The sequence below is a fragment of the Salminus brasiliensis genome, chromosome 16 (genome assembly GCF_030463535.1).
Source record: "Salminus brasiliensis chromosome 16, fSalBra1.hap2, whole genome shotgun sequence".
NCBI classification, from domain to species: Eukaryota; Metazoa; Chordata; class Actinopteri; order Characiformes; family Bryconidae; genus Salminus; species Salminus brasiliensis.
The window spans coordinates 17,356,360-17,382,004 of NC_132893.1; the positions used below are offsets into that span (position 1 = coordinate 17,356,360).

A 25,645-nucleotide genomic window follows, 5' to 3' on the forward strand; every position below is an offset into this window, starting at 1 on the left:
TTGACAAAGTTATGCTTTAACTGGTTATGGTTTTATGCATTTTACACATGTAAATCCACTAACATCATTTATTTTCAGCATGTTTTGGCATTGAGGCCATTCAGCCATTGAACAGAATTCATCCTCCTCTGATAAACTGTAAGCCCTACTGCGCTACAGTTCCTCTAACTACAGCTAATACTGGTAGAGGCTCACTTCAGGTGAGCTTAGCAAGCCAAATGGAAGATCGTAGTGTGCATAATATTAAATAAACATGGAATATTGTTCAATAAAAACAAATCTACTAAATGAAAATAGTAATAGCCAATAGTTTCTTGGCTCTTGTACAGCTCGGGATATGTACCTCCGTTCCACATTTACTGGAAAACCTGAGATTTTGAGGTTCCAGGCCTTGTTTTGTGGTCCACGCAAAGTCAAATGACTGTTCATATAAAGCTGTGTTCATGTCTCCACTTTGTGAAAGTGGTCTCGAGTGTTCTCAGACTGCTGAGTCATGGTTCCTTTTGGGTGAACACAATCCAACTAACTCGGACATCTCGAAAAGGACCACAGCAGGGCTCACTTGTGGTCTGTTTAGTGCCCCAATTTAACTTGGGCATTGATTAATTATTATATATAATTAATTATTATTATAATTGTTGTTAATCACTAATATAAGGTCTCAGGTGGCTTATTGCTATAGGAAATGGCAAAATGCAATAGAATACACGTGATAATCATTTTAGAGGTGATTCAATGAGGAATGGTAACTATGGTGGTGATGATAAAAGAAATTGGGAGGAGGAACGTGCCTGAAGCCCCTATCTTATGAATACTGTCCTATAAATACCATCTCTACCTTGTTCACATGTCCACACATGGTCCAAAGTCTGAATCATTGGATGCTTTTTTCCCCAAGGCTACTAATGTGATCGGTCAGATCTCTTAACACTGATAAACACTAGTCATAATTCAGGGTTGCCCAGTCTAAGAGTTGTAAACAAGTTCAGGTGTCGACACTAAGTAATCTGAGATTTCATCAGTGTTACAGAGGTCCAGAAAGAGCTCAGAGTTCCATCTTGAATTGTTTATATTGTGGATATAAAAAGCATAGTTGCAACAATTTTGCCTATTATTATATTATTTTGGCTTTACATTCATAAAAGTAAGCTTATTTCATTTAAAGAGAGCTAAATATGAAAAGACTCACTTACGGTGGGCTGAAGTTTAGCAGACAGATGCTTATACAGATGGTATACACAATCTTTTCAGTGTTTCCCTGCATTTAGAACCTGTTGACCCAAACACATGTTGTACATCTCAAGCCATTGCTTGGATCTGCTTGTTTAAAAAGGCTTATTTCTGTAAATATGTATTTTGGTAGAACAATAAGGGGTACACCTGTTTAATTAATATGTGTTTAGTAATGGGACTGGCTTTCCAGAAGGAAGAATGTGTGCTTGTAGTAGACATTCACACCTTACTCAGGTTTGTTGATGGTGGAGCAGAGGGGTGCTGGTAGCTTAGACAGCGCTCATGTCTGTGCTACCTTCTGACTCATAGCATAGCGGTAAGGGCTGTGCCTGGCAAAGTTGCTGTTTGGAATCCTAGATATATTGTGTCCAGTGACTCCAAACTGAACTAGCCATCGGGATGATTCTTTCCCAAGCTAAACAACTGCCACTGTCTACCTATCTGGATCAATGCTGGTGCAGAATTGTCTTTGATTGGGTGTTTCTGCTCAGCTATCCCTTGGACCAGTTTAACCAACATGGAGTCACCTGCTGTGTCAGAAATCCTCAACTGCATGACCACCTCACCCTTACCTTCACCACAGACTGAAAGCCTCAGCTGGATATTACCGAGATATTTACAGCTGGACAGACTAGGACAGTTTAGTCCTGGACATTATACACTCTTCTTACATGTTCACACTAACAGGTTCTTATGGCAGTCATAGATTGCATTCTCATTTACATTCTTATCAGAAAACCTCTGATATGCTTCTAACATTAGTCTCTGTCCATTACTGGTTCGTTTAAATAGCTCTGGTTATTGATTAGGTCCATTTCCTGTCCATTCATTATTAAAGACTTCTTAGCAGGGACAGCTGGTATAAACAGGCTAGCAGGGCTTACAACTGTGTTTCGTTCAAGCCACCAAAAATAGGCTTTCATTTAGGTCACCAGCACCGGTTAACTTGCAGTAATGCTTGCAGGGACCTACATCTAGCCCTAGCAGAAGATTTACACAACCTGTCTGTGACGTATACCTGAAATCTGATTGGTTGAGACACATCTGCGGTCATTGTTTACACAGGCAAATGTCAGATGTGGTCAAATTGTGGGTATGTCTTCCCGCTGAATCATTGTAATTTGCTTCACAAAAACCCTGTATTGAAGAAGTCTTCAATTTACATTCTAATAATGCTAAAATTTAAAAGGTACTAATGCTAACGGTGCGGTGCTGTTGTAGTTAGTTTTGTATCTTACCTGTTTTAGGGGCAGTGGTGGCTCAGCGGTTAGAGCTCCGGGATATCGATAACAGGGTTGTGGGTTCGATTCCCGGGCTCGGCAAGCTGCCACTGTTGGGCCCTTGAGCAAGGCCCTTTACCCTCTCTGCTCCCCGGGTGCTGGAGTTGGCTGCCCACCGCTCTGGGTGTGTGTGTGTACTCACTGCCCCTAACACATGTGTGTGTGTGTGTGTGTGAGTGTGTGTTCACTACCAGATGGGTTAAATGCAGAGGACACATTTCGCTGTACAGTCCACACTGTACAGTGACAAATACGTGCACCTTACACTAACCATATCTCCTTTTCATTCAGATACAGGTAATCTCTGATACGCTTGTAGTCATGGTTATTGGTTACAGCTGTGCCTGGACATTTAAAGCACATAACTTATAATACTGTATACAGAGCTTATAACAGACCTTCAGATAAGATTTCATTTTACTTTGTAAACTGCTGTTTTACAGGCTTTATTCTTATCTTGGCATGTTCTGTCCATGTTGTGGCTGTGATATATTGTTCTGCTTTCTATAGCTGGTAACATTTAAGTGGGTGTTTTTTAGCCATAATCCAGTATTCTGACCAGCCTTCATGGCTTATTAGTCATTTTCTTAATCATCTTAATTCTTATTGCTTTTGTTGTGTTTTGCCATCCTGTGTCGACCAGAGAAGGATTGCTTCCCCCTTTGAGGCTTGATTCCTCTCAAGCTTTTTGCATCATGCTCAGTAGGAGCTTTTTCCTGCCACTGTTGCCCTTGAATTGCTCATCAGGGGTGGAGCTCGAATCTCTGTAAAGATGCGTTGCAACAACACTCAACATTCAAACCACTGTACTGTAAATACATCTGTATCCTACATTAAAAAAAGTATAAGTAGTTAATAATCCATTATCATATCATTTTAATAAAAATTCCCCACCCTGCTTTATCCTTTAGATTATCACAGGCTGCTTTTGTTGCTGTGCTGTCCTGAATTGCTCTTCATTCCATAAGCAGTCATAGCTGAAGCTCTTCTGAGAGCTGTGGTATGAATGGGCAGATATCAGATCTGGTAGGCTAAATAGGTGGACATATATGATATATAAGAGTCGGTTCTCATAAAAAAAATCAGACAATCTGAAATGGGCTGGTGTTGCGTCTTATGAAAACTCAAATTTCTATATCTATATTTTTTATTTGTATTTTTTAATTTTATATATTTGCTATATGACAAAAAAACTATTTTTTAAGTAGCCTACTCTTCACACATATGAAATAGTCTAACCAGGCTGTTTGGTGATATATGCACAGAGAACTATGGGTAACCGAGGACCGGGAAGAATACATTAATTACGGTCTCCAAATAGCTCTGATTGTGCTTCCCCGACCAATGTGCTATGTGACCTATGATGCGGTCTGTACTGGCTTTCCTGTGATTCATTCACATTACAAAACACAACACAAGCAGGAAGCGGCATGGTACACAGTCAGTCAGGAGGTGGGATTAGATGGTGATTATTTTTTCTTTTCCTTTTCTTTCTTCTGTGGTTTTTAGTCGTTTTTCCAGTGTGTATGCTGAATTGTAAAACCAAAAAAAAAGGAGTCCTGTTTACATCGCTGACAGCCCTGTGCAGTGTGACCGGAGCTTTAGTGGATCTTGTGCTGTTTCAAATGGATAAGACACAACAATACTGCTGGAGTATTTAAACACTGTGTCCACTCCCTGTCCCCTACCTGGTCGGTTCACCTTGTGGATGTAAAGTCAGAGACAGCACATCTGTTGCTTCATGGTTCTTCATCAGCGGTCACAGGATGCTGCACACAGGTCGCTATTGGCTGGATATTTGTGGTTGGTGGACTGTACTGTTTAATAACTCCAGCAGCACTGCGGCGTCTGATCCACTCAACCCATTTATGTTATGTAAGCAAAGGAATACGTTTTTCCATGGTTGTAATAGTTATAACTGGGGGTACTGGAAACTGGAAGCAGTGTATACGTGACGTGCACTTATGAGAAATGTACCTATTTAACTTTCATTGGCAACTGCCGATGCACACCCTGCTTCTGCTCGCCCTTTTTTGGTCACAACCAGTCAGACTGTTGATATGTGGTGTGGTAACTAATGTCCATTAAATGCAACTGAACTCCAAGTTGAATATAAATCACTGTCTATTAAATGTACCCCTAAAACCTAACCCTAACCTAAGGTGAGGTTTTATAGGGTTTCAAGGTTGCTTCAAGGGTGAAGTTAAGGGTTAAGAGTTAGGATTTAGAGTTGATGCAAGAGTAAGGTTAGGGTTGTTTCAAATGTTAGAGGTAGGGTTACATTCAATAGACCATCATTTACATTCGGCAAAGGGTTCAGCTGCATTTAATATATATTTAGTTGAATATCAGGCTGAGGATCCAACTACAGTGATACCAAATATTGCAACACACAAGCTAATGCATCGTCACTAGACTGGCAGCCGCACAAACCAACACGCTTCACCAGTGCAGTAGCTAGAAGTTCAATTTGTGAAGGAGTTGTTTACCACGCTAGTCCATGAGTTTGTGTGGACCAAAACCCTGTGAATAGGTGATCTCGGTCTGGTCACAAAAACTCTCCCACAGCCAGGCGTGTTGACCCGGTGATCACTACAGCTATGAAAAGATGCAATCTCTGCTGTTGCCCCATGTTAAACTGCACTAGTCCAGAACACAGGACCTTCTTCCTGTATTTACTGTCTTGCTCCCACTCCAGACAAATCTGACCGTGTTGTGTTTTGGTGCACTTGGAATTTGCCCTGTGCGCCAACTATAGGTGTGAAAACATCCTAAGAGTGTAATAATCATGTCACTGGACCTCTGGGTTCCCTTCTCAATTCTGGGGCACTTATTTATTTTTTTTATTTGTGTAAATAACAACAATACTAACCGTCTTTCTCACAAACACACTCTCTCACACACACACTCCTAAACAAACAGCGTAAAGAGAGTCTCTCCAAACAGAGCCGTCAGCAGTAAGATCACATTTTCTCTTTAATGTTCTTTAGAAACAGCTTCTGGAGTCTGGTGGTGTTTGATAACAACAGACAAAAAGTTTGAGTCACAGAGAAAGAGAGAAAGAGAGAGAGAGAGTGGGTAAGAGAGAGAGAGAGAGAGAGAGAGAGCACAGGATGAGGACCAGGCTGAGGGGGAGGAAAAGGGGGTGACAGCACGGTGCACTGAAAGTTCTATGTCTGAAATTATAACAATGAACGATTAGAAAAACGAAAAATGCATAATAAGCAAAAAACAACAAAAACCCTCCCCCTCGCCTCGAGGAGGAAGACAGAAGTCTTTCCCCCCCCTCCTCAGAACCTGACGAGTGCTGCTCTTAAATAAATCAATGCTCACAATGACAGTTAGTTAGTTAGTTAGTTCATATTAATCTCAGTTCACTTGAGTATAAACTTCTATGAGTAGTCTTTGAGTAGAGGGAACACAGAGACTGGGCTGGGAAAAGTGCTGTGAGTCCTCCAGTCCAAATGGAGCGCTGCCCGTTTTCCTCGCTGGCTTCAGGAACTTTCTGTTAGTCAGAATTATGGCTAAAGGGGTTTTGAAGCGATGTCCCTCTGCTGCTGTCACCCTGCGGAAGCGTCGCTGGCGACAGTTTTGTCCCTCTGTGGATTCCCTTGACCGTGGCGTGCTGTAGATAGATTTCCCGGTGAGCAATGAAACGGAGAAGGCCCATGTATCACAATGATGGATAGCACACGCGGGTGAACTGCCATGGCAGGAGCTATATTTGACCTCGCCACCTCCACTTTTACAACCATCTTCCCTCTAGGTTTTAATGGCAAACACCTTCCGCAGCTAAGCAAACCAGACGCACACTCAGACACCCAGTAGACACGCAGTAGTCCCTGGCGCAGAGCTCCTCTCCACCTCACAGATGAAACCCACGCTAGCAGCTTAAGGTCAACAGACTTCAGTGTGCTTTGGAAACAGAAGGAGGAAATAAAAAAATAAAAAAAAGAAATGGGATGAAACATAAGGACATAATATGCGCAGACCCACCCACATGTGAGCTTAGCGTAGCTTGGATATGGCCGTGTCTCCGTGTCTAAAGCTAGAGAGAGACCGAGTTAAGTACCCACCCTTTAATGCTGACAGGCTAATTCTTCAGCACAAGCATACCTGAAAGCGCCCGTGTTAATATTTGGTTGCTGTGTCTCGCCCACGCGCCTGGCCCTGCTGAGAGCAGCGCGCATCGGCGTGTCCGTGGGCCGAGGGCCCGGCGCTTGTGATGGGGAGCAGATAATGGTCTTCGTCCAGATTGCGGCGGGTAACTAATGAGCCTGCAGTGCTGTGTGGGTTGGAATGTGTGCAAAACGTGTGTGTGTATATATATTTATATATATGCTCCTCGTCCTCCGCCGCTCGTTACCGAATATATGGCGTATATATGACTGTGACCTTGGATCTGAAACGAGTTGGTACAAAAGATTAGAGTACACACGGACAAAGTCTTTAAGACCGGCTCTGGGGGAAGTCGGAGCCAGATTTGCAAACTCCACCGCGCTGTAAGCTGAGATCCAGGGCTTTTTTTTTTTCCCTTCTTCTTCCTTTAAATCTCATGTTAAATTTCAGGCTCGAGATTTAGAGTTCCATCTGCTTTCTGTCACGAGAGAGGCTTACCACATAAACACACGTTTGATAACCGCACGCTTGAAAAGACACACATACACGCATACACACACACACCCACGCGCACGCGCACACATTAGTGTAGGAGCCGGAGTAGATTGAGGACGGAGTTAGTTATTATTTGAGAGTAACCGCAAGGAAAGGGCTCAGCATTGGCTCAGCGCAGTATAAAGGTAGTGAGAGGGGCCGACAGGCAGAAAGGAATGAGGAGAGAATGCACCAGTGACATGGCTCGGTTGGTGGCTCTTTGAACCCCGCTAGGGGGCCCTACCGAGGTCCTTGGGATGCACTTGTTTTTCCGTCTCGGCGGGGAACCTCCAGGATTTGAAGGGTCGTATTTGCCGTCTTCTTCCTTGCTGCCCAAGTCTTTAAGGCTGTACACCTCGTTCTGACCTTTACCCTTCCGGCCGCGGTGCCTCGTGCAGTTCCTGTTCCGTCCTGCCTTCGGAGGTGCCGGCAGGGGTGACGACGATGGAGGGAAGTGCTGGTCCTGGTGAGGCAGGTGAGGATGGTGGTGGTGGGAATGCAGTCGGTGATGATGGTCTTTCTTCAGCGACACGCCTACGTCCCCCTGGCTGGACTTGCTCTGGTGCAGGGACTCGGAACCTGTGCAAGCGGGCAACTCCTCCTTCTTCACCCGCTTCAGGTCCTTCCCCGCGAGCTCGGGCGGAGCCACGCACACCACCGAGGAGGTGGAGCCTCGGAAGCGCCGCAGCCAGTCCCAGAGTGGCACGGCCTTGCAGTCGCATTCCCACGGGTTGTCGTTGAGTCGCAGGTACTCCAGGGCCGGCAGCATCGCAAGGCTCTCGGCAGCCAGCTCTGGCAGGGAGTTGTTGAACAGGTAGAGCGTGGTCAGGCGCCGCAGGTCGTGGAAGGCCAGCTGATGGATCCACTGGAGCCGATTCTGGTGTAGCAGCAAGCGGTCCAGGGCGCCGAGGCCACGGAACGTGTTCTGATGGAGGCTCCACAGCCGGTTGCCGTGCAGGAAGAGGTGGCTGAGGTTCAGGAGGTCCACGAACATGTCGTCCTCCAGGAATTCCAGCTGGTTGTCCTGCAGAGACAGACAGTCCGGGCGGTTTAGATATTCGGATAAAGAGTTCAGCCATCAGACACCCAGACAAAGATATGCTTTCAATAGATTTCAATTCTGCTCTAAACTAACTTCTTCAGCCGACAGACCATCCATTTTATTCCCAGTCAATAGGTAATGGACATTGCAGAGAGCCACTGCAGAGGGATGAATTCACTGTGTGATAGGAAGTCTCCTTGAAAGGAACAGAAAGGCTTTACTCTTCACTTCTACGTTGAGCGCAGGCACCCTACATTCAATCTCAAATGATTTATAGGGCGAATGATTTAGGCACCTGCAAAAGTTACAATCAGAAAGCCAAGAGTTGATTTACTCAGCTAAACAATAATGTTCGAACGAATACAAATAATATTAATACTTCTAATATTAAATAGTAGTTCTTTGGACGTCACAGTCTTTGTTTTACCAGATTGTTTTGACTAATCAGTGATTTATTATGCCAGAGAAAATTGAAAGCAAAAAGTCAGCTTGATAAAATAACACACTCTGCTGTATTTATGTTTACTAGCATCTATAATTATATATTAATTAATGTTATCAGTTATTTCTGATCACAAAAAAATCCATCCAAATATACAAACATGCCCAAATCTTTAAATATATTTTAAAATAATTTTATGTAATCTACATTTTTAGTAATATGAATTTATTTTCAAATTTTACATGAAAGATGTGTATTAAAAAACAGTGGCTACTCGGGCACGCAGAATTTAAAGGGGCACAGCTGTGTTCCTTTGCGTGCCTAATAATATTACTACTTAATATTACTAATTGCTATCAACATCATCATTATTACTAATATTATTAACATGGTAATAACAGTGACTATTATTATTATTATATTAGTAATATTACTGTCACGTACATGCATAAGATAATTCCTTTGCAGCATAAAAATACATGTAAAGCTGTGATTTTCTGTGCATTATCTTTGCATCATCAATCTATGTGAGCTGGATAACCCAGGCCTTTAAAATGAGTGGGTTACTGTTACACTGGCTCTATCACAATGCTCATTTACCAAGATTGCTTGTGTTATCAATGCCCCTCTTATTGGCTGGGATAAATAAAGCCTATGCTAATGCAACTGATGTCTTCGCTACTTTAATGAATGCCTTGCTTCAGTGGTCTAATATGTACTGTTAATAGGATATATGGTTATAAGGTGGCCTTGACCAAAACATCAGCCATCATAGCCTTCATGCAAAAACCTGAAATGCACAGGAGATGCACAGGGTGCTGGGGCATTATGGGAAATTGATCGTTTCCTGGTAAACAGGGTCTAATGACGGCCCTGGTATGAAATCCTTAATTGTTGGTTTGCTTGGTTAATTTTTATGACATTTAAGGATATTTTCAATATTTTTTTATGTCATAAACTCCGTATTAAACTACTTTAATTGCTCCACATGGCTGAATGTCATCTTCAGTATCCACGTATATTGTGTTGAACGATATGATATGACTTGTTGTACTTGTTTCCTTCCCAATATGTTATACATGCCATGTTTTACTGACAGTGAGAGGAAGGTGTCTGTGCTAAATTCTCATTTTTTTTTTTTAATACTGAAATTTCCATCAGAACCGGACGTCATTTGGTCTCTCCTTCAGTGTAACGAGAATGAATCTGTGCTGCCAAGAACGTACAAGATATTGAACATTCTGAACAGCTTCTGTCATGCTTTGGTTGGCAAGTTGGATGTAGCCACAGCAACAGCAGGGACTGGGAGCACTGCCAGACTGATAAATTGATGTCTATACAAGACTTTACAAATGTTTGCGGGGCTGTTTTTGTGCCAAGACAAGTGTGCCAAGCTAAGCATTTTATGGATTCGCGTTCAACTTATTACAGCTGAAGAGAACCTTAAGCAAGTATGAAGTGCTGGCGACGAGGGTCACGCTCACGAGGGTCATCTTGGAGAGGGGTCATAAAAAGAGCCTATATTCTACGACAGACAAAACACATCCTCAACAGCTACAGAGTGCCTGCAAGGACAGCACTGCGTACCACTTGAATGTGAACGGGTCACCTAAACAGCTACAGGCTAAATGGACAGCGATATGTAAATGTGTTCATGGTTGTGGCATCATGGTGAGGCTGACTCAGTAACCCACAGCTTCATACCTGCAGATAGAGGTACTGCAGGTTGTGCAGCCCATCGAACAGGCCGGCCGGCAGGCTCAGCAGGCCGCAGTGGTAGAGGTGGAGCGCGTGGAGGCGGCCCAGGCCCTGGAAGGTGTCACCGGCCAGCGAGCGCAGGTGACGGTTGTCGCCCAGGTCGAGCTCCTCCAGGCGGGTGAAGCCCATGAAGGTGGAGGGCTGGATGTAGGAGATGTTATTGGAGTAGAGCCACAGCATGACCGTGGTGGGGCTGAAGTGGCCCTGGAGCAGGCGCTGGATCTTGTTGTTCTGCAAGAAGACGCGCTCGCTCTGCGCCGGGATGCCCTCGGGAACCACCTGGAAGTTGTGCGCCTGGCAGCTGACCGTGCTAGGCGAGCTGTAGCAGATGCAGTGGCGCGGGCACGACTGCGACAGCTCCAACCCACACAGCACCAGGAGGAACTCCAGACCGCAGCCTACACACACACACAGATAGAGAGAGAGAGACATACAGAGATTGTGAGTAAGAACAAGAGCTATTCACTGTTACAATGCAATTTGGTCACTGCATGGCTCACGCAGCTTGAGCTGCAGGTGCACATTCAACAAACACAAATCAAAAAGAGCACGTCACAGATGAAGATAACCGCCGCCAAAAGATGGAGCAATTACGTGCCGGGGAGCGAGATAAGGACGGAGATGGGAGAAAAAGGGACAGAGATATTGGGGGAGGAAAAAAAAAAGGCAAATCAGATATACTAATGGGATTAGAGGGCTTGGATCTTGCAACAACTGTATCGGCCCCCATCTTTATCTCCCGGCTCCGTTTGTCAACACAACAATGCAAAGGCTTACTGCCCGCACAACTGCGCTGATCTGAACTGGAGGAGGTTTCTTTAATAGCTGCTAGCCCCGATAGAGGAAACGACATGCGCTCACTAGCTTGAGGCCCAACTCCCCTGCATCACGGTTACACTGCTACGCTGAATACCACACGCATCGTCGTCTTCATGTCCATCGACATTAGACGTTGCTGCACTTCCCTTTTCTCTGTTCACTAGTGAAGGAAAGCAGATGGGAAGTGTGGCTCTGAAGTGTGCAGAGGGGTGGGAATGGAGCAGGCCAATAAGGATGAAGTTTGGCTCAAGGACACTGTTGTATAAATGAGAATAAGCCTGGCTGAGCATCAGTTCAACTCTTTGATGCTGAAATGAGAGAGAGAGAGAGAGAGAGAGAGAGAGAGAGAGAGCGAGAGAGAGAGAGACATGTAACACACAATGACAGTGTCTCAATACAACACATTTACAATAGAGAAAAAATAAACAGTGCCTAAATATGTGCCTTCTGTATATATGCTAATATTAAAAAATGCTGATGTTTGATATTCTGGATGATAAAAATGGCTCTAATTCTATTCCATATGCACAAAGGTTCTCCAGCAGAACTTCTCAGCTCTGAAATGAGATAAACCTCAAATATGTATAAAAAAAGTATAGAAAAAAATGTTATGCATGTGGGCATAACAAAAACCCTCTCCCTCCCTGATAGGCTGAACCCAGATTCCTCTGTTGGTTTGTTGGCTGTGGTTTAGAAGATGATATAGGCTATAGAAGATGATAAACAAGAGACCCGTGGAAGAGACTGGGGGGGGGGGCATATCTGTAATACTATATCTGTAATTATTTTACAGTCTTTCAAATGAGACTTTTTGATATGTTAATAGCTGCGTTCCAAAGCCTAGGCTGCAACCGGGCCGGGCTGCATTTCTCGGCCGCTGGGTCATAGAAAGCTGTTCCAAAGTGAATACAGCCCAGAAATGCAGCCAAGTTCAGCACCCTGAAAATTAGACGGTTCCGTTTGTGACCAATAGGCCACTAGGAAGGATTTCTCATAGGATAGTCCTACTGAGCACCCGCCCCCTACCTCATCTGCAGCCTAGGCTTTGGAACGCACCTACTTTGTGGCAGTGTGGAGGTGGGGGAGCCATGGGCCAGCCCCCATGGTACCAAGCCCTTGGCCCTGATGCCACTCAGCTGATGCAGATGAGGGAAACGAGCCACAGATGGTGCATAAATGGGCCGGTTTAGCCTCAACACAGGAGTGAGAGCAAGCCTGCTGGTATAAGAGCAAAGAGCTAAGAAGGGACAGGTATGTCGCTTCAGAGACAGTTAGAGCCTCCCTCTCCCCCCTTTATTACGCTTCTCCAAGTTTCTTTGGGTGTTGGTGGAGGGATGGTAAATAAAGGCACTGGGTCATGGTGGCCACACCCCTTTTTCCTGAGGGACATGCCACCCAGCTCTAGTGTGATTGGTAGATCATTTACCGGCATGGACAGAGGTCATCAATTTTCTTCATTCAAATTTAAACACTATTACATAAACACTACAAACACAAACTATATGGGCAAAAGTATCGGGACACCTGCTCATTCATTGTTTCTTCTGAAATCAAGGGTATATAAAAAAGTAACTCTCTGCTTTCCAGAGAAGGCTTTCTTCTACTAGATTTTGGAACATTGCTGTGCGAATTTGATTGCATTCTGTGACAAGAAAAGTGTGGACGGTGGACCATCATTCTAGAGAACACTGGTCCACTGCTCCACAGCTCAATGCTGGGTGGGCTTAACCCCCTTAACCCTCTAGCCCACACCTGGCATTAGGGATGGTGCCAATACGTTCATGTTTATCTGCTCCGGAGAGTCCTATTCTTTTGGCAGTGCTTTTCTATAGGGACTAGACAAGCTGTGTGTGTGCATTTGCACACCCAGTACACATAAACAGAGAATGAGAGAGACACCTCGGGATAACATAAAGAGAGGGAGAGTGACGTGTAGTGCAGTGTGAGAAAGACTGGGTTAGAAAATGATATAGAGAACCTGCCGAGAGAGAGAATGAGAGGAGAGAGCGAGATCGATATTGCCTTAGACGGTAAACCTGTGTGAGTGATGACGGAGTGTGTGCTTAACACTGCTCTGACTACTGCCTCATTTCTGCTGCTTACCACAGCAATGCCTGCCTGTTTCTGTGTGTGTGTGTGTTTGTGTGTGTGTGTTTAATACTTAACTGTTTGTTCAGCAAGTTCATGTGCAGCACCATGCTGGTATATAGTGTACACAGCTGCAGGTAAACCAAAAGCAGAACTCAACCGTGTGTGTGTGTGTGTGTGAGTTGGCATATATGAGGGACAGGTGGTGGAAATCCTGGAAAGCTTGATTACACGGTTACACGTGCAACGTCATGCTGACAGATTTGCCCTGTCAGTTTGTGTTCATCCGTTCCATGATCCCCTCCTCTGTGTGCGCGTGTGTGTGTGTGTGTGTGTGTTTGTGTATAACTTCAAGTTCAAGTTTGTTTATTTAGCACTTTGAACAACAGATGTTGTCACAAAGCAGCTTTTCAGTGTGTGTGTATAAGTGAGATGATAATGTCCGATTCTGATGTACGGCATTTCTGCACTTGATAGTGGAGTTTTCAGTTTGTCTCACATCCTGATGTTTAAACACAGCTCAGAAATCAAGCGGGTGACAGCTGCAATCCTCTGAGTGTAAGTGTTGCATCATTTTCCTGACTCTCATTTCAGACCAAATGCTGAGTTGCTTTAGCCACACACGTGTGTCTGAGATTAACAGTTAGTCAGATTCTCGGAAAGTGAACTCTGGCACGTCCAGGTATGATATTATGCAAATAGGCTCTGTCTATAATTATATAAATTCTGGGTTAATTCACTGCGAGGTCTTACATTGACCTCAAGGTCATTCGAAACGAACTGCCATGTAAACTGCCATTGTGTAACAGATTATATAAAGTACGTAGAGGTTCTTGGATGAGTGTCTTTTGTCCCTTAGAAGTCACCACATATTGACAGCGATACCAAGTCATGTCAAATTTATTTGTGCACACACACACACACACACACACACACACACACACACACACACACACATGTATACACATATATCATTTAAAAAATCATTGCAACCAAAAGCAGTCAGCGGTATGGGGATGGATGAGGGAGAAAAACTAAAAATCGAGTCTGGAATAGAACACACTCACAATGTTTGATTTTAGAGCTTAGAGATACTTAAAAATTAATAAAATTAAATAAAATAAACAAAATATTTTTTAAAGCATCACTTAAAAGAACACCAAAAACTCAAGATTTCAGTATCATTTTTCAGCATCTATAAAGATTATTTCAATCCCATCCACCAAACAAACAAAGTGCAGATTCTCAACGTTCCATATATATATATATATATATATATATATATATATATATATATATATATATATATATATATATATATATATATATATATATATATATATATAATGGGAGTTATCTACATACATATATAATTTTAGTAATGTCTGTTAATGGTATCTAGAGGGTGCTCTACTCTACTAGAACAGTAAATTAACTGAAGCATTGACATTTTAATTCATTCAAAATAGTCCAGCATCAGCCCGATCCCAATGCACTGGATTGGACTGGGATATCTATATAAATTCCAATATATAATATAACCATATAATACCAAGATCTGCCCAAGAAATGTCCATTTTATTCAATTTGGTTTTGATAAAACTCATAACATAAACACTACATCATGATGTGTTTTTAAACTGCAAGACTGTTCACAGCTCTGCTAACCTAATACATAGGTTACATACATGCCTGAAATATGGGGTGGTTGGAACTGGGATGCATCTCTATGGTACACATTCTAACCTGTTAACGCTCTGCTCTTTTAAAGTACAACACATGCATGAGGTTCAAAATAAAACCTTGGTCTAATCCAGATCTCATTTAGATATTATCTAATGATACCGATACGATCCAGACATCACGGTGCGCCTCCATCACCATGGATGCTTACAGCAGCGAATCCCGGCCGGTCACGACAATGAAGCTTGGATTAAGATTCAAGTGTTGTGGTGTGTTCTGTGCACCTGCACATCCATCACAAGGCAGAAGCCCAAAAGCGCAAAGACCCAGCTATACAAACATCTTCAGTTTCTGCCTGTCAAGCACGCAAGCCTCTCCCAAGATTCCTTCCACTATCACATCATGTCACATTTCTCGGCTCGAATTGATACTCATCCATCGTGCCTGCTCCCAGCACTTTTATCTTTTCCTGGGCTCCACACACTCTGTCTTAAGGAGTGCAGTGCGGTGCGTTATTGCGCTTCGTAATTCATAACTCAGGTAAGATTGAGACACATTACACTGGGAGAGATGCTCATCAGAGGATAGTGAGCTCAATAACACTGACAATAAACTCAAAGGAAATCGGAGCAGGGCGGCATAATGAGCATCATACATCAACATTCACAGTCCTTATGCTGAATGAATACAGCCAGACTTTGCTGCGAAAACTGCACTGAGCAGATTGCCGTCAACAGTCCACTGTCACCATCCTATTCTCTACATGGGCAAGAAAAAAAAAAAAAAAAAAAAGTGTATGATGGATGTTATTGGCGACTGAAAATCCTTATTCAAGCCGGCATTTCAATTGGGATCAAGTCACATCACTACACCTAAGAGCTGAAATCATGACATTCAGGACCACCAGTGTTTTTCTGTTCTATATAAATGTCAGTATAATGACAATACTACATAACTGCCCTAATATTAGCTTATCTTTAAACCTAGTATGCAAGTATGTGTATATTTTCCAGTGCCAGTTATTCAAACATCCATTACAAATGTCTAATTACTTCTCTTACACTGAATATGCACTACTTTACTTATTACTTCCTGCAAAGGGTATTTTCCCTACTCCCTAATGATATTATCCTCAAAAACACAAACATCTGTACTACAAATGGTCCAATCAGTGTTTTGGGGGGTGATACAATCGCACACCATCTTTAAGCACTGATCGAGGGTGGGTCAGGATGCCATATTTACCTTTCTAGACAAACTTGGCAACGCATCATGTCGGCGTCCTGGCGATGCCACGTCGGCGGCAGTTTGCAAAGAGGCAGCAGCTGGCTTTGCATTGCTGGGCGGCGACTCGGACTGTCCCTGCTATTGTTTTGGATGGAGCAAGTGGATTTTACCTCTGTGAATGGGGAGATTACAACATATTCCAACTATCAAAGTATAACTGGGCTGTTTGCTGCAGTAAGAAGGAATGCTGTAGGCTGAGTAGATGACCAGAACTTATAACTCATAAAACCCTCTGAACTCATATCTCTTGCTTTGCATGCAGAAAAAAATAATGACCAGTATAATGGTGATTTGTGGCAGTTATTCCTCCGCTGTTAATGAGCTGGCTCAGGATTGGGCCACCTGCATGTGTAAATAACCATTTGTAGTTACTGTTTATCTAATACCATACAGTCAGCTTACTGTAATTCTGTATATTCATGCTTGGAGGCCATATATGATCAAAAACTAATTTTCTGCACATTTTAAAATAAACACAGTTTGACGCAGTAGGTAAACATTGCACCATATGTCCATAGTTCAAGTCCATAGAATCTATATATATGGAAACTTTCCATCACCAATCACTACTGCTATTCGTTTCAATAGTCAAATTTTAAGTGATACGTTTTGTTAATTTTCCACATATAAAATCAACACCAAACATATTATGGGTACTTAGACCAGACATTTGCAGACATCTGGGCTTCCCTGGTCAGTGTATTCACCTATTCAGGCTATGGAAGCCCAAGATTAATGCTTCTGATAGTGGTGGTGTATGATTGTAAGGATAGCGTAGTGAATACCACCCACTACTGCCTAGCACAAGGCAGGTTTGATTCCTGGGCTCCTGATTGTCAGGAGCTTTGCTTCTTAGTAGGAAGATAATATAATTATTAGTATGATATAAGACGACAATATGTACACCTACAAAAACTGAGATAAAATATGATTTGAAGCTTGGCATGATTGTTGGTGTTAGATGCTTTGAGTATTTCTAGAACTGCTGATCTCCCGGGATTTTCAGCACAACAGGCCCTAGGGTTGCCTCAGAATGGTGAAATAAAGAAGAAACATCCAGGGAGTGGCTGATCTGCAGACAGAAATCTCTGGTCCATGAGAGAGATCAATGGAGAATAGCCAAACTAGTGTCCCACATCATGGTCCACTTATGTCAGCCAAGAACAGAAAGCTGAGGCTGCAGTGGGCACTGGCTCAACAAACCTGTAGAGTTGAAGACTGGTAAAAACATAGCCTGGTCTGATGAAACTTCCAGACCAGCACTGCCTGAATGCCACAGCTTATTTAAGTATTGTTGCTGAGCATGCTAATCCACCATGGCCATAGGTTACCCAACGTACCCACCTTCTAATAGCTACTTCCAGCATGAAAATGCACCAAGTCACAAAGCAAACAGTCATCTCAATCTGGTTTAGCGTTCTTTAGTGGCGTTCTTTTGTGGTCTTTTGGGATGCTTAGCAGCCTTAAAGTGCACCTGAAGAATCTGGCAACATGGACAGGTATCTCAAAGAATTGTTGAGGCTGTACTTAGTATTAGTACAGTGTTCCTAATAAAGTGCTTGGTTGGTAAATGTGGGAGGAGGCTCTGTTAGATAAAATAGTGTTTTTCTGTTCTATATAAATGTCAATATAATGACAATACTACATAACTGCCCTAATATTAGCTTATCATTAAACCTAGCATGCAAGTACATGTATATTTTCCAGTGCCAGTTATTCAAACATCCATTACAAATGTCTAATTACTTCTCTTACACTGAATATGCACTACTTTACTTATTACTTCCTGAAAAGGGTATTTTCCCTACTCCCTAATGATATTATCCTCAAAAACACAAACATCTGTACTACAAATGGTCCAATCAGTGTTTTGGGGGCTGATACAATCGCACACCATCTTTAAGCACTGATCGAGGGTGGGTCAGGATGCCATATTAACCTTTCTAGACAAACTTGGCAATGCATCATGTCGGCGTCCTGGCGATGCCACGTCGGCGGCAGTTTGCAAAGAGGCAGCAGCTGGCTTTGCATGTATCAGAGTAGGCAAGTGTTAAGTCCATACCTAAAGCTGGACAAAATGACAATATTTTATCATATCGTGATAGATTTTGTAACTGTGATAACAATATGCTTCTCTAAGCATATGGAGGATACTGTTAGTGCTTAATAATCACTGATCAGCTGCAGGTTTCATTACTAACAATGTGATTAGACTGGGTTAATTAGATGAAGAGCAGCACATGTGGCATAAAAATCACTCTATTCAGTACAGGAGAGGATCTGAACAGTAGTTTATAAGATATTCTCCTGCTACTGATGTATTTAGTCTGTGATTACATGTTTCATGATTTATATATGACTAAGAATATAAGACAATATAAGGAATAAGAATATAAGACAATATAAGACGACATTTGTATATATTGTGTCTCGTGAAAAATGTCTTTAAATATCATAATATTGTATTTTTACTATATCGCCCAGCCCTATCCTTACCCTACTAGTTTCGGGAGCTACGAAAGGGTGGGTTATCTGGTATCAGTAGTAGCATGTTTGGTGATAAAGGGAAATAATTTGACAAACGAAATAAATAAGTAAAACAACACAGGCAACCCTGGCTTTACTAGGGTTCTGCAGCCATGCGGCCGCCCCGTAGCTTCATTTAGTGGCTGAAAAAAGGCTCTCATGATCGGCTAAATCACAGACGTATCAGCCGATACCAATACTTAGCAATACAATTGCTTTTTTTCTCCAGCTCTAATCTGCACCCATTGTGAAGTGCAAAGGAAAAGCGAACAGTCACAGCCAATCACAGTAAGCATAATTTGAAAGGGGTCAATATCTCTGCCTTCACTTCACTAAACTACAGCTAGCAGTGTTTGATTAAACTAATGAAAAGTTGATGCAAAAAACCCCAAAAGTAGCAGGGTCGGTGAGGTGTTTTGAAGCACTTTCGCTACGACAAAATCCAGACTGGGCTAAATATATTTGTACTGATTACCACTAATCCCTCCTGTCCCTGGCTCGCTTCGTTTAAGCTGTATCGTTCCATCTCTCCTTCCTTTCATGTTCATTCAAACCCCCCACCCCCCCACCCCTCTCTCTCTCCTATTTCAATCTGGTCTGATTTCAATTATTTTCAAACCTTATCTGGACGCTCATATCATGGACATACGGGCTTGTTAATTAGGTATGAAGCTGCCATATTTTCTTTTTTTTTTTTTTGGCCATTTTACACTGGATCTGTGTGTGTGTGTGGGTGAGTGTGTGTACATAAAAAAGTGCTAGCCAGAGGCTGATGAGCTGTCTCTTGATAAATTTCACTTATATTCTTCTATTTATCAAGTTTGGACATGCAGACATGGCTACTGGAGCATGCAATTATTGTGCCCCCCCCCTTCCCCTCCTTTATCTCATTTGTATACCTCCTTATTGTCCTAGTTTTGCTTTCATCATTCATATTCTTCTCTGTTACAGTCCACTTTGCATTCCTCTCTTCCTCTTTCTCAAGAGACGACAAAAACTTCACAAGGGTTCTCACTCTCTCGCTCTCTCTCTCTCTCTCTCTCTCTCTCTCGCTCTCACACTCCGTCTCTAAAACACTGCAGAAGGAGTGGTACTGTTGTAACGCCAGTGGCTCTGAAAATAGATCAATGCTGGGCCGGGGATACAGACACTTTTACTAATGGAGTATCGCAGGATGGAATGATAATCAGTAGAGACACCCTGCGATGAGAAGGCCAGCAGAGTGTGACAGAGAGGGATAGATGGGCGGATTGAGATGTCACCAAAGCGGCACACTGCTCTCGACACGCAGATTCTGGGCTGTGATTGTTTGGCCACACAACAGACCCTTGTCTCAATAATGGACTGAGTAAATAGTTTTGGACGCATCGGGGCCCATCCTTGCCAGCACCGTCAGAGGCGATACTCGGGACGGGACTTGATGGGATCCTGTCCCGGCGCCAACTCACCGCTCCTCTGCCAGCCCCGCTGTCCATCTTTCATTGTAGTTATGAGTGCCGCACGCTCGTCTCCTCACTCCTGCTCTGAGTGACATCTCACGGTAGATCGGCAGACCACGCCTCAGGCTGGGCAATGCCGCAGTGGAGGAAGCTCCGGTTTGAAAGGTTACAGTGATTGTAAAGCGGGTGTAATTGTAATCAGCCTTAATGCAATTAGAAACCCAGACAGTGAACACACACACACTCACTAAAAGTGATTAGGACAGTGAAAACACACATGCAGAGTCATCTCATCACCCAGGGAGAAAACCTGAAGCTGTTTCTCTAACCTTTAGGCCACAACTGCCACCGGTGTACAGATCGCTTAACGCTGTATTTGGTACAGCCAGCTAACCCACCCGTTCGTAGCTCTGCCGAAGCCTGAAGGCGAAAGCGAGAGGGCCCAAGCTCTGCCGAACCAGCTAACAGACAACTGTACGAGGCAACATGGCTTAAGGGTGATGAGGGGAGAGAGAGAGAGCGCCATCTACCCACCTGGAGAGAGCACAGCCAATCTCAGGCTTCAGGTCGCTGATGGCAAAGCGATTTCAAACTCTCGACCCCCAAACCATAGTGGTAGCGCATTAGACCCCCAGATTACATTTTATTTGGTATTAGCATAGAATTATGTGAATCAGATTTATTTCCTCATGCTGTAAATAAATAAATAAATAAATAAATAAATAAAAGTCATGCTCCATGGACCTCAGTGTTGTTGATCAATAAAGAAAAGAAGCTTTTGTTGAAGTTGGCTGACAGACAAAAAAGTCCCTGAAAGGCAGCAGCATGAATTTAGCTGATGAGCGGCCAAGGCGCATTTGCATCTCCCTGTGGACTGGTCGAACAGTCTCCATGCCCGGTGTTTTGTCTGCACTTTGGACACATCCATGTCTGCAGTAGGTATGATTTTGAAAAATTCCAGTCTCTCAGTCACTGCTGTAGAATCACACTTCCCTCTGGATCGTCAGTCGTGCAAATCACAACCCTTTAAGAGTGTGTTTACAGTATAGATGAGCCCCTTTTTCGGAAAGAAAAAAAAGTTGCTCCATCAATTTCCATACTGAAATTTAGCAAGCTCGTCTGTTTCAGCTAAAACAAATGCCTCACTACAAAGGATTCTTTTAAGGCAGGGCGTTCTGCTAACAGACATGCGAGGCATTGTGCCTAATCATATACTCTAATAAAATCCACAGCTAAAATTTCTGTCAACAGATGTCCTTGCAGAACTCAAGAGACCAAAACTACTCAAACCTCTTTCTAGAAACAGTAATTCCCATTAACCAAGCAGAGCTGAGCTTCACATTGTCAGCCATTAAGACGCTACAGCCTTCTCTCCGTCTCGTTTTTTTTTTGGCTTCTCTTCGCTCTATCGCTACGTGAGCGTCTGCCGCTATCTCTGTCCCTGAGTGACGTAGCTAATGCCTGGTTGCTGGGAGACTAATTGAAAGGCCCGAGCTGGGGACATGTCTGCGACCCTGTCGTTTCTTCCTTTCACTCGTCAAGCATATGAAATGTTCTGCCTTTTTTTTTTTTTCCCCGGCCGCGTGGACCGAAGACCAGCCGTGGTATTCTGCAGATGGACAGTCCGAGGGGACTGTGTGCATTCGAATGATGGCGCATCAATACTAATGAGCAATGAAGCTTTCTCCTGCTCCCTGGTTTTGTCTCTCTCGGATTTGCTCCGTCTCAGCCGCCCCCCTTCTGTCCCTCTTTTGTTCTGGACAAACTCGGTTTCCTGCACCTGTCAGCAAGAAGTGGGGCACCGTTTGTTTCTCTATCAGTGTGTTTTCATGCCAAGTGCTACAGCTTTGCTCCGTGCTTTTATCTTTAGCATGCAAGCCACGAGCTGCCCTACATAACTGATTAAAGAGTGTTGACTCAACACACACACGTGGGCGGTAATTGGAAAGGCTGACCATTCTTTTTATGTCCACGCGGTCTGTCCATGCGTTTACATAGTCCTTTATAAATGAACTTAACTCTGGTTCTGGTAAAGTAAACCCGCTGCCACTGATCTCACGGCTTGCTTTTTTATATATATATATATATATATATATATATATATATATATCCGTGACGTAAGCGAACTCTGAAAGGGATGTGGTTCTCTCTTTGGCTCTCTTTAGCACTGCTGAGATCTTAAACCACTTTCTGTTCATACTGCTGGAGTTCCCAAAGCGATTCCCTCCCAGCTAACACTCAATGGCCCTTAAATGCTGTCTGGAAAGGCCTGAAAGCAGACCGGTTTGAGAGCAGGCAGGGCCCAACATGTATACCTTGCCTTCACATATGATATGCACCATACACATAGGCAGCGCCTGTCCACCATATCTGCAAGGTCAGGCCAGGCTGACCCGGAACATCAAGATGATCACAAGACCGAGGTGATATGGAGTCCAGGACAGAGCCTTCAGCAATAATATTTTTGAGCAAACAGATCACCATAGTATTAAGCGTAACTACATGACTAAGGAATACAGATATATAATTAAAGAACACAGCTAGGACCATGGTGCAACATAGACACAGTGCATACAGAACACAAAAGCAACACAGTACAAGTGCAGACAGACAATACAACACAATACAGACAAAGAGTAATAAATAATTTAGGGGTAGTGTGCAAATGATGCAGTGTGCAATAAATATTCAATCCAGTGAGTTAGTAAAGTTGTTAGTGCAAAATGCTTCCAGAGGGTCTGAGAGAGAGAGAGAGAGAGAGAGAGAGAGAGAGAGTGTGTGTGTGTGCATGGAACAGAAAAAAACATCAGTTCAGTGTCTGGAGTTGAGAAGTCTGATGGCTTGGGGGAAGAAGCTATTGCAGAGTCTGGTCGTGTTGGACCGGATGCTGCGGTACCATCTTCCTGATGGCAGGAGGGAGAACAGTCTGTGTGAAGGGTGGGTGGAGTCTATATATATATATATATATATATATATATATATATATATGTATATATGTATATATATATATATATATATATATATATATATATATATATGTGCACAGCAAAACTATGACTCAGCACTCTGAGACCACCTGAAGCACTGAACCGCTGACACTTGTTTTTACAGAAAGTCTTATCTGTGGACTACAAAGGATTTGCCCTGCCAGAATACGGAGACCGCTGTAATGATGGCATGACCACATGTACAAGTCACCTCAAATAGTTCAGCAATCCTTGTGTACTCCCGTATAACAACTGCCAAGGTAATCCTTGTGTATTCCTACAGCAGGGCTGCATATCAACCCTCCAACCATCCACCCACACACACACGCACACACACACACAATCCCCATCCCACAAACATGCTTACCGAGAGCAAGGTAATCCCTGTGTATTACTGTGCCCACATTAAATCATCCACCAAAGATCATATCCCCAAAATCAGGGTGCGTGTGTACAAATAGACACATACACACATTGATTTACTGGACTCCGAGGTCCTTCTCAAATATTACATACCATATGCTACGCATGTAGATTCACAGTCTCTATCACATCCCATTTGTTATCAGTGAAAGCATTTGTGAATGCGTGCGAGGGAGCGTCTGTGTAAGATACATAAAGTAAAGGAAAGAGGTTTGGGACAAAGTGGAAGGAATTATCCAGTGAAATCTGCGGCCTGCCATATGGCCGACCGATTTTCTATGAAAAAGTCGCAGTTTAGGGATTCGTTGCTGGTTCACGGAAGCGAGAGAAATATTCCAAGTAGCGTTTTTATAAAGTGCAAGATGCATTTAGTCAAAGCCATTTAAAGGCCCAGTGGACAAACACAGATGTTTCTGAGACTGTGCGTGTCTGTGTGTGTGTGTGTGTGTGTGTGTGTGTGTGTGCGCGCTACTAAGCTAAATCCCTGAAACACCACAAAGACGTGTGTGTCTGGTGACGGTTTTACCAAGTCACCATTGTAGAAGAAAAAATTTATTATTCATTCATTCATCTTCTTATCCACTTCTTTCTGCTCAGGGTTGCACGGGATCCTGAGCCTACCTGGACAGGATGTCAGTGTATCAAAGAGTTCCACACACACACATTTACAACTGAGAATGGGTAATTCACCTACTGTGTGTTTGTGGGAAATGGGACAAAATTAGAGTATCCAGAAGAAACCCACAACAAACTACTGTACTATTATTAGTAGTAATAGTAGTAAGACTACTAATACTTCAGAAGTAGCAGCACAGTAATTTAAGTAGTAGAAGTAGTAGCAATAGTATAGTACCTGTAGTACAGTTGTAGTATTAGCAGTAGCACTGCACTAATAGCAGTGGTAGTAGCAGCAGCACAGTAGTAGTAGAAGCATTGCACGAATACAACTGGTAGTAGTAGTAGCACTGCACTAATAGCAGTGGTCGTAGTAACAGCACAGTAGTAGTAGGAGCATTGCACTAATAGTAGTGGTCGTAGTAACAGCACAGTAGTAGTAGGAGCATTGCACTAATAGTAGTGGTCGTAGTAACAGCACAGTAGTAGTAGAAGCATTGCACTAATACGATTGGTAGTAGTAGTAGCACTGCACTAATACGACTGGTAGTAGTAGTAGCACTGCACTAATAGTAGTGGTAGTAGTAGCAGCAGTACAGTAGTAGTAGCACTGCACTAATAGTAGTGGTAGTAGTAGCAGCAGTACAGTAGTAGTAGAAGCATTGCACTAATAGTAGTGGTCGTAGTAACAGCACAGTAGTAGTAGGAGCATTGCACTAATAGTAGTGGCCGTAGTAACAGCACAGTAGTAGTAGCAGCATTGCACTAATAGTAGTGGTCGTAGTAACAGCACAGTAGTAGTAGCAGCATTGCACTAATAGTAGTGGTAGTAGTACCAACACAGTAGTAGTAGGAGTATTGCATTAATAGTAGTGGTAGTAGTAACAGCACAGAAGTAGTAGCACTGCACTAATAGTAGTGGTAGTAGCAGTAGCAGCAGCACAGTAGTAGTAGCAGCATTGCACTAATAGCAGTGGTAGTAGTAGCAGCACAGTAGTAGCAGCACTGCAGTAATAGTAGTGGTAGTAGCAGCAGCACTACTTGTTTAGATGTTTTCTAACTCTGAAGCTAAGAAACACAAAAAAAAAAAAAAAAAATTAAAGAACCCCCCACTCCCCTCCCCCCTGAGTCCCCAAAATGAGATTTTCCAGTCTACCGTGCTTATTTGCCACACGATTAGCTAAATACGAGGTCTCCGTTACTGGCACGGGGCCTACCACAGAGTCGGTGTCCAGTCACACAAGGTTAACGTGTTTACCTTTTATCCACTCGGGGTGAACTCGGCTTAGGCCGGCGCGTCACTTTCCACAATAAAGAAACCCGACAGGGTATCGACGTGAACTAAATCGGCAATGATATGTAAAATGAGC

General features: G+C 43.2%; 1 protein-coding gene across 1 annotated transcript in view; it reads right to left on the minus strand.

The window, feature by feature from the left end:
• Nucleotides 1–5,471: 5,471 nt before the first annotated feature.
• Nucleotides 5,472–25,645, minus strand: part of rtn4rl1a (reticulon 4 receptor-like 1a) — a 180,756-nt gene continuing 160,582 nt past the window's right edge. Inside the window, exons 2-3 of the mRNA XM_072658547.1 lie at nt 10,355–10,806; nt 5,472–8,190 (exon numbers count right to left, since the gene is read on the minus strand). Coding sequence (XP_072514648.1) covers nt 7,297–8,190; nt 10,355–10,806 — 1,346 coding nt within the window. The 3' untranslated portion in view covers nt 5,472–7,296. The remainder of the gene's footprint in view (nt 8,191–10,354; nt 10,807–25,645) is intronic.